Source organism: Harpia harpyja, chromosome 7 (genome assembly GCF_026419915.1).
Source record: "Harpia harpyja isolate bHarHar1 chromosome 7, bHarHar1 primary haplotype, whole genome shotgun sequence".
Lineage (NCBI taxonomy): Eukaryota > Metazoa > Chordata > Aves > Accipitriformes > Accipitridae > Harpia > Harpia harpyja.
Window position 1 is genome coordinate 13,597,025 of NC_068946.1, and position 9,435 is coordinate 13,606,459.

General features: G+C 59.0%; 1 protein-coding gene across 2 annotated transcripts; it reads left to right on the forward strand.

The window, feature by feature from the left end:
• Positions 1 to 3,861: 3,861 nt before the first annotated feature.
• On the forward strand, positions 3,862 to 6,128 carry LOC128144586 (maestro heat-like repeat family member 5). Of its 2 annotated transcripts, XM_052793569.1 has the most exons (6): positions 3,862 to 4,014; positions 4,148 to 4,303; positions 4,645 to 4,746; positions 5,170 to 5,272; positions 5,539 to 5,595; positions 5,909 to 6,128. In XM_052793569.1, exons 1-6 carry the CDS (start codon positions 3,883 to 3,885, stop codon positions 6,112 to 6,114), a joined length of 756 nt encoding a protein of 251 aa, XP_052649529.1. In that variant the 5' UTR covers positions 3,862 to 3,882; the 3' UTR covers positions 6,115 to 6,128. The 2 variants fall into 2 exon arrangements, with proteins under 2 accessions (XP_052649529.1, XP_052649528.1); XM_052793568.1 differs by having other exon boundaries at positions 4,645 to 5,272.
• The last annotated feature ends 3,307 nt before the right edge of the window (positions 6,129 to 9,435 follow it).

Sequence of the window (9,435 nt, forward strand, 5' to 3'; positions counted from 1 at the left end):
AGCCACCTCGTTCCCTGCTGACCTGCGTCCGCGGCGCTTTTCCGAGGTGTCTCCCATCCCTGTGGCAGGGGCCTTCGAGGCCGGGCCTCGGCGGGATGGCAGAGAGACCCCCCAGCGTGCCCAGGCTGGCCTGGCTGGCGTGGGAGGAGGAGGAGGAGAAAGGCACTGAGGATGCCCCAGTGTGGCAGCCTGATGAGGTGGAGGAGGTCCAGCTGCTGCAGGCAGGTGAGTGGCTGAGCTGGGCCACGGGGCCAGTGGCTGCAGCCGGCTTGGCCCCGTCCCATCCCCTGTGGACATCCCCAGCAAAAGAGGGGAAGAAGGGACGGGGCCGTTCCCCATGGCCGGGCGCCGGCCACGCTCCATCCACTGGGCACCCCCAGCCCCAACCTGCGGGCAGAGAGATGGGGGTCAGAGTCCCCAGCAGCTCCTGTCCCGGGGCTGGCCCTGCCTGGGGAGCGCAGGGCTCGGCTGTGTTCTCCAGCCTCTTCTGCAGCCCCTCAGCTCTGCTTGCGCTCGGTCTTTGCCAGATCCAGACTGGAACCTGCCAAAAGAGCAGGAACACGCCCGGGCCCTCTTCCACAGCAGCGCACAGGTATCTGCAGCCATCCCCACCTGGGCTGGGCCTGGTCTCGCTGCTCAGCCGAGCACTGCCGTCGGGGCACTCGATGTGACATGCCTCTCTTCCCTGCCCTTCCTTCTCCTGTAGAGGTTTTGGGAATCCCTCAAGCCCTCTGAGCGTGAAGACGCCACCATCGCGGCCATCGAGGGCATGGCAGACTCGGACTCCTATAATGCGGAGGCTTGTGCTGCCATGCTGGATGTGCCTGTGGAAAGTGACACCTCCAGATTGCAGCATGTAAGTAGCCTGTCGCCGGGGCTCGAGCCCCCAGAGGAGATCGTGTGCCCCCTGAGGCCGGGTCCGCTGGGCACCCAACAGCCTTTTAGGCCAGCACAGTGTGGTGGGAAGGGAAGCACTTCTCGGGGGAAGCTGGGGAACTGGCTCACTCTGGCAGCACTCCAACTCTCAGCCATGTCTCCTCCAGGTGCCGAGCATCGTGAGGTGCATCTACCGGTGGCTCATGTCCAACACGCATGTGGCTGCTGAGCACAGGCTGGACAACAGCCTTCTGGAGCTGACCCACGCACACCCCTATGACGTGGCGGTGACCCTCCTGCGCTGTGCCCCATCTTGCGACAGGTACGGGGCCCACCTGCCTTTAGAGCCCATCAGGCTGTAGAGCCTGTCCCAGGTGGGCTGTCAGAGAGATGGAGATTTTCAGGACCTTCCGGCCCCTCCGTTTCCCAGCCCTGGCACGACAGCCCCAGAGCCCGCTGCCGTGCTCCCTCCCCGCCTCTCAAGGCACCGTCGCTCGGCTGCCTGCTGCCCGCAGGGGCAGGCCTGCTGGGTGCTGCTGGCGAGGGGCAGTGGGCAGAGGCAAGGCTGGCGGCCAGCCCCAGCCCCCGCGGTTGCCCAGGCCACGGCACTGTGGCCAAGACCCCTCTGACACAGAGCTCTGGGCCTGCAGAGCTGCTGCGACCATGTGGAGGGTGATGGTCTCCAGGAGCAGGACTGCAGAGCAGGTGCTGCGGGAGCTGGTCTGCGTGCTGGAGGACTGGCCGCTGCACAGCACGTGCACCTCCGATGGGGACAGCGCAGATGTCTTTGCCCTGGCTGTGAGTTTCTGGCCCACGCCTTTGCTCGCCCCCCAGGGTCGCCTCTCCGGGCGGCTCTCCATCCTCCCCCACCGCTGCATCTCCCTGCCTCACGCGGTGGGCTGGAAACCTGGGTTAGGGGCAGGTGTAGGGACAGCCAGGGTGGGTGCTCCCCCTGCGTCTCCCGTGGCCCAGGGCAGCGCCTGAGCCTCACCCTCCCGCGCTCGGGCCCTGCCGCGGGGACATCTCGGCACTGAGCGCTGTCTCTGGGTGTTTTGTTTTCTGCAGGCAACCAGGGTGCTGCAGGAGATCCTCCGGCTGCCCGGGTGCCCACGGAGGTTGAACGTGCTTTTCCCCCGCATCTTCCTGGCTCTGCTCTTCCAAATTTTCTTTGCCACACAGCAGATGCCAGAGGAGGTCGATACCTTCTGGAGGGGATGCCAGCAGGAAGGCTGCCCTCCCACCAACCCCAGCAGGTGCTCCACCTCGGCCCTCCCATCCCTCCCGTGGCCCCGGTGCCGGGGCCTGGGCTCCCAGCGTGACCTGGGCTTTGCTCTGCACACAGATTTGCAATGCTGACCGTGAAAGCACTGCTCTGCCGCCTTGAGTATGACAATATGGTGTTTGAAGTCGAACGTAAGCGTGGCTGGGACACGCTCCTCAGCGCTGAGACCTACCATTGTGCAATGGGTCTGCTGGCCAGGTGAGAACCCCCTCGTCCCCGCTCCCCCCGCCATTTCTCCCCTGCCGATGGGGCGCCCCGCACGATCCCCTTGGTCGTGAGTGAGAGGGACTTGTCACCAAGGGATGGCCCAGCAGACTGGAAAAGCCTGGGAGAGGTGGGTGCATATGAGACGCCACCTCCCAAAGCACCAGCGTCCCCTCCCGTGGGGCCTGGGCTGACGGCACAGAGTGGGGGGTCTGTCTGCAGGCAGCCCCGCTGACGGCAGCCCGCCGGGGCAGGGCAGGGTGCACCGAGGGCCAGCGACAGAGCCTGGGGGACACGAGTGCCCTGTGGGCAGGAAAGGGGTCTTCTCAGAAGGGAAGGCTTCAGGGCAGGAAGGGTGTTTTGCCAGTCTCTTCCCCAAAAGGAGCCTGCTGGTGTTGGCCATGCCTTTCTCCTGGCGAGGGGCGGTGGGGACAGACCAGGCCTCTGTGAGTCAGTCCGGGGAGAGGTTTGCCCACCCTGCTCGGGGTCAACGGTGCCTTCTTCCCCCTGCCAGACAGGTGCATGGTATCTCGAGGAGCTTGTGTTACTCGATCGCAGGCTACCTTGTCAAGCTGCTCAGGAGGAAGAAGCAACACTGGAAGGTCCCCGCCATGGCGTTCCTTGTCGAGGTAAGCCTGATGGCGAGCGCTGCCTCGCTGACCCGGCTCTCACCACTCCGCCCTCTCGTAGCCGCAGCTGCGGGGGGAGCCCAGTCAGTGGAGCTGGGGCAGAGGGTGGGCTCCGCTGCGTGCCCTCAGCCTCTTGCTGCTGGGGTGACACTTGTCCCCACCTGTGTTTCGTGCCTGCCTTGTGCCAGCTCTCGCTCTCTCATCGCGGCTCCTCAAAGGCCGAGGAATCAGAGGCTGCTGAGGGCTGGGAGGCACAGCAGAGCACGTGAGCGACCTGCACCGTGTGCCCCGCGGCACAGGGCAGGGAGCCCAGGGGGTCTGCGCAGCCGCTGCTGTCTTTGGGCTCGGCTGACTGGGACGGTACCCGCGCCCTGTGCTGCTGGCTGGACCCAGCCCTGTGCAGTGGTGGAGTCCTGCTGGCCAGGCACCCCTGTCACTGCTCTGTGTCTTTCAGCTCCTGGTCTGCCCTAACGTAAGGTGTTGGGGTGACTGCATCCTGCAGCTCGTCCCAATGTACCTGCAGAGCAAGTGCAGAGTGATGCGTCGCCTGGTGCTCAGAGGCCTCCTGGAGCTCTGCAAGACACCCTTGATGGTGAGAAGGGGCAGCCGGCTGAAGCCGTGCTGGCAGCATGGGGCTGGGTAACGCAGTAGCTTGGACTTGGCTGGGCTTCGGGAGCTGCGGCAGCTGCTCCCAGCTCTCCTGCCTCCCCGTTCACCTGCCCGAGTCCTTCGGGGCAGGCCTTTGGCTTCTGGGCCCCGAGGCAGCAGCGTGGGGTTGAACCTCCGGAGCAGTTTTGGCAGTGCAGCCTTTTATGGATTCACAGCACAGCATTGTGTTCCACACAGGTCAGAAGAATGCAGCACCTGCTGCAAAGGCTCATACAGCTTCTGATGGATGCAGACAAGGAGATGGTTGGGATGACCCTCTCTGTGCTCAGCAAGGTGCTCTGGGCCACAGGCATCCCAATTGCCAGCCCCATCACTCTGCAGCTGGCTGAGAGGCTCCAGCCACTCTTTGACAGCGTAAGGTTTTGTGCCCCCCACCACGGGCGCTGGGTGCTGCCGGGAAACTTTGCGCCCTGTGGCTTTTCAGACCCGTGCCCAGGTGGGCCGGTAGCAGCCGGTGCTGAGGTCTTGCCCTCTTCCTTTCCACCAGGACGCCAACCATGTGCAACTGCTCTCCATGCACCTCTTCCGAGATGTGATGGAGTTGGTAGCGGAAGAGGGAAAAAAGCCACTGAAGCAGCACGTGCACCAGAGCCTGATCCCACTGCTCTGCCACTTGCATGATGAGAACCAGCGCGTGGCAGAGGTGAGGATTTCCAACCTGCCGGTGTCCCTGTGGCAGGTGGCTCAGCTGCCTCCTGCCCTGGCGCCTCGCGAACCGCAGCGCTCCAGCCTCCCCCTGTCCTTGGCTACAGAGCAGCAGCTCTGGGGGACCTCTGTCCTGCTGCCCTGGCAGCACCAGGTGCCCGAGATGGGGCTTGAGCCACTTCTCTGCCCGGGCGCCGAACCCGTCGACGGACGCGTTCCCCAGCTGCTGCGTCTTCCCACCAGGGGCCAGGACAGGCCCCGAGCCTTGCCCAGGTGCAGGGGACGCAGGTCCTGTGTGCCGGGCAGCGGTGCCATCTCCCAGTCTCTGCTGCTCTGCAGGCCTCTCGGGAAACCCTGCTTCAAGCTACCAAGTTCCTGAAGAACAGGAAGCTCCAGCAGCTGCTGGAGAGGGAGCAGACATGGGTGGTTGGCAAGTGCCTGGTAAGGATGGCCCCAACGCCCCAGTCCCAGCCTGGACAAGCCCCCTGCCCCCAATGCCCAGTGCGTGGGGCTGGCAGCTGTGCCCCTGCCCGCTGCTGCAGCCCATCGCCACCAGCCTGCCCCCCCACACACGCTCCCTTCCCTCGGGCGTGCGGCCCTGTGGACTCTTCTCCAGGCTCCTCTCCCTCCTCGAGCCCTGGGTGCCGACGACGGAGCCCCAGCCCAGCTGGGCTTTGGCAGCAGGGTGGCACCGCGGCTCCCCAGGGAGCACCCAGCCCTCTGCTCCCTCCAAACCCCGGCACCGGCCGGCTGCTGGCTGGGCGTCAGGGGTGTCCTGGCAGGAAAGGCGGGGTGCAGGGAGCGCCCGACCTGGGGGCAGAGTCTGCACCAACCCTTCCCTCCATCCCCTTGTGCTCTCTCCAGCTGGCAGAGTACAGCAGCAGAGTGGACGAGTACCTGCAGCAGTCCCTGCTGTACCTGGAGAGCCCACAGGCATCCATGCGAGCGGCGGCCATCAGGTTCCTTGGTGAGCCACAACTCCCCCGGGGTCCCTCCCTGCCCCACTGCAGCTTGGCCCCAGCCCCGGCTGCTGCACCGGCAGCAGGAATTGGCCCTGTGGCTGTGGAGCCCCGACTGCCCGATGCAGGGCCAGGGCACCCATGGGGCTCCCTGCCGCCCTCTCCCACCCCTGCCCTCGGGCGTCATGCTCTGGGAGGAACCTAGGCTCAGCCCTGCCAAGGGGAGGAGTGCTGCTGGGGCCAGCAGGATTTGTGACGGGCTGTGCGTTCCTAGGGCTCGCCGGGCGGCACGTGATGCATCAGCAGGTGAAGCTCCAGGTCATCTACAAGGGTGAGTGAGGGCAGCAGGGTGGGTGTCAGTGGGGACTGGCAGGGAGGGGGAAAGACCCTGGGCCGGGAGCTGTGATCCCTGCCCCAGCTGGGGAGAGCTCTGCTCCTTGCGCGGATGAGGGGCAGCGTGGGCAGAGCAGAGAGAGCTTTCAGGGGCACGTGGCGTTCGTGGCCAGCACCTTCCGGCTGATCCTGTTGGCCCCTGCTCCCTCCTGGCCATGGGAAGAGCTGGCTGGGGTGGCCCTGGCAGGAGGCGTTCCTGGGGTCCCCGCAGATCCGGGTTCTGACCTCGTCTCTCTTCCTCTCTGTCCCAGCCCTTCAAAGCACGACAAAAGACGTCAGCCTCTCCGTCTCAAGCCTGGCAACTCAAACCCTATTCCTGCTAAGAGCCGCAGAGAGAAATCCCCCCTCCAGATTCAGGCTGCCGGTGCTGCAAGAGCGATTCTGCAGGGCGTGGAGGAGGTGCCCTTCTCTCTGGGACAATGGCTTCCTGTGCTGCTGGAGCTCTGTGCAGAGCTGATCCTGGGAGCTCCATGTCCTCTTCCCTGAATAAACAGTCCTGCTCCTTCACCTTGTTTGCGTGTCTTTCCTTTGTGGGAACAAAACAGCAGAGGAGAAGTCATGCCCTCAAGTAATCAGGACCCTCAGGAGAGAGTGACCAGCCAGGCCTGCTTTCCAGCAGCCGGTGGTAGCACCAGACATACCCACATCCCCGTGGCCTGGTGTCACGAAATGGAGTGGTTTGGACCACTTAAAGAATCACTTCCAAATGATTTAATAGGAATTCATATAAAAGTGCAACTTCACAGAGTTTGATGGCAAGGTTCACTCTATGACTTAATACATGGATGAAATGCACACAGGAAAATTAAATTATAATCAGACTAAAATTAGGTAAACAGAGATTGAAAATGCAAGAGGTTAAAAAAGAGAAATATACAAAGAAAAATCGAGTTAGAATTTATTTCTCGTGATTTGTACAGAGATTGGGAATGTAAGAGGGTAAGGGAGACCCTCCCATGGAGCCATGAGGTTCAGAGAAGACCCCCTTGCTTTCTAAACTCCTGTTGGAGTCTAGGTGCAGCTGGATCAACTCCTAGTCCCACACTTGGGCAACAGTTTATATCTAAAGGGATTATGAGTACAACAGCAGCCTAAAATTCACAGTTGAATAAAATTCACAACAGTAATTTAAGTAAAAATTTGAAAGTAATAACTTATACTTACCATAGACTATTCAGGTTAGTACATGTGCATGCATAAAGACACTAAGAGATATGCGTAAAAGAGGTATACCTGTTAAAAATTCCCCTTGGGTTCAGTGAAAAGGTTCATTTTGAATGCTTCGGTATCTTTCTCAACGGGCAAAGGGTTGAGCCTCAAGCAGACAGTATCAGCCCAAGTCCCATCAGCTTTTGGCGACAGACCTCCAATCTTTGCAAACTGGAGAGTTTGTGAGCTCCGAGAGGCGTCCTGCTCAGAGGGAGGTGCTGGTCGCAGCCGACTGCAGTCCAGGAGAGCTCAAAGATTCTCAGTACTGCTGTTTATAGGTTTGGGAGGTGATTTGTTTTAGTCATCAGCAAATTACTGGGATTCCATCTGCGCTGGTACTGTTTCATGTGAGTTACGAATCAGATAAGGAAGGTTCTGGGGCTGCCAGGGAATGACTTAAGATTCAGGTATGGGATGCTCCAAGGCTGTCAGAGGAGGGCTGGGATGTCTCAAGGTTGTTATGAGAGAACTAGTTATCTCTACTTTCATTTTTTGTTTTTGCTGGGCAGCAGGAGTCCTTGAGACAGTCTGCATGACTCCTTGGCTTAGCCGTGTGAGAGGTCCTGGTATGGTCAGGGAACGCTTAACCACCCGACTCGTTACACTTATGCTAAGGCCTAGTGAGACTTCCCGAGTTCATACATCAGCCCAGAGAGGGGGAGGAAATGTAGCACCAGCTGCTCTGCCAGCCTGCGAGAGCAAGAGGAAAGGAGAAGAAAAGCTTTTGCCTCCCAGGCACCTGCTCTGCAGCCCTCGCGTCTCACATGGCAAGGGTATGGCCCGCAGCTCCAGGCCATTTCTGTCCCCACGACATTGGGTGCACAGGCACTGGGGCTGCCTGTCTGTTGCCACGAGAGCTGTGTGAAACGATGGGAGAGGAACAAGGGCCACCTTACATGATCATAGAAGCACCCTGTGCCGCAGGAGGCAGAGGAGGGAGCTGCTTTGGGAGAGAAGAATCTTGCCCCTGCTGCAACAGTGGAGGGCAGTGGGTGCTGAGATGGGTGCGAGGAGCCGGCCAGCAAGGTGCTGGGGGCAAAAGGTGCAACATTCTGGGTTCAATTTTATAGAGGAAAGAAAGGAAACGCACGAGGACTTTCGTCTAATTACACCTAAAAAGAAACACGAGGGTTTACAAGGCCACACAGCAGACCCATGGACACACCTGGTAGCCATTAAAGTTTAATGCTTTCCTTCCCCAAGGAAATTTTTCACCAAAAGAGGGAAAATAACCTCTGCCTCACTGCCCAGCTCTCTCAGCATCCATTCATCACTGGTTACAGTAATCTGTATGCCCTATCATCATTTAAAGGCAACCACGGTTGATTTGATTGGTTTTACACATGCCCACAAACTCTACTCCAGTGCTGGTTGCAGGAGACAGCTGCTCTGCTCCAGACTGGATCTGGAGATCTAACTCTGGGACTGATCACAGACTGGTCTACTGTCTCCACCTTGTGACAGCAAGGCTAGGCTGGCAGCCAGGGAGCTCAATGGCCCAGAAAGGACATACCAAATAAAAAAACCCAGCACAGCAGGTTCCTACAATGGCTGTGCAAAGGACACAATTGCAGCTGTGCTTTGGGTTTTGCTCCCTCTTCAAAACATCCTCTATGGAAACGAATGGGAGCAGACATAAAACATGTGATGCTTGCCCTTGAAGGTGGAGAGAAAACCCTTTGCAATACTCCCTGTGGATATTGTTGCATCTCACAGAACTTTTGCTCTTTTTATTTTCACATTGATGAATGTGTCTTTGTCCGCTGTACGCTGAGACAGAACTAATCCCACAAGTCCCTCTAAAAATGGAACATAACAGCATTACTGCCAAGGATACAAATATAAGCTTTCCTGTGCAATGGCATAACAAGGTCTGCTCTGTTCAATGCCTTGCTCTACAACCCAGAAAGCAGCAGACAGTGGTAGAACACCAGCAAACACAGAATTACAGAGCGATAGATGTTTTGGCACAGATTGCCAGATGAAAGGTGCTGTGGTCATGTAGACACACATAATTGTGTATGTATTTGTGCGTATGAATTCATGTACATCTTGTCTCTCTAATCCCCATTTTCTATTTGAGCCAGAAAGGTGGATGTCATTTCTGTACAATCTACTTGCACATGAGCTTTTGACTCTTTCAGTGAAGCTGAAACAGCACAGCCAAAAGATCCACCGCTCCTCTCCAGGGCCTGTCCCAGGGCTGTGCAGCTCTGGGGCGGGGGGGTGAGCAGCTGTACCTCATGCCCAAGCAGAAGTTCCCTTGTGGCAGGTTGTTCCTGCAGCTTCCTGTGCTTCTGCTGTGCACCTCTGAGAAAGGCCCAGCTCTGCCTTCTCTGTGACCCCTTTTATGTAGGGAAAGAAAAGAGTTAGATCCTTCTTTCACCTTCCTTCTCCAGGCTGAAAAAGTCCAGCTCTCTCCTCCTCTCCTCATATGCCACATACTCCAGCCACCAATGGTTTTAGCAGCCTTCCTCTGGACTCTCTCCTGTTTCTTTACATCCCTCTTGCAGTGGGGGGCACCGAGATTTACTAGAAGCAGTCTTGTCCTGGTTTTGGCTGGGATAGA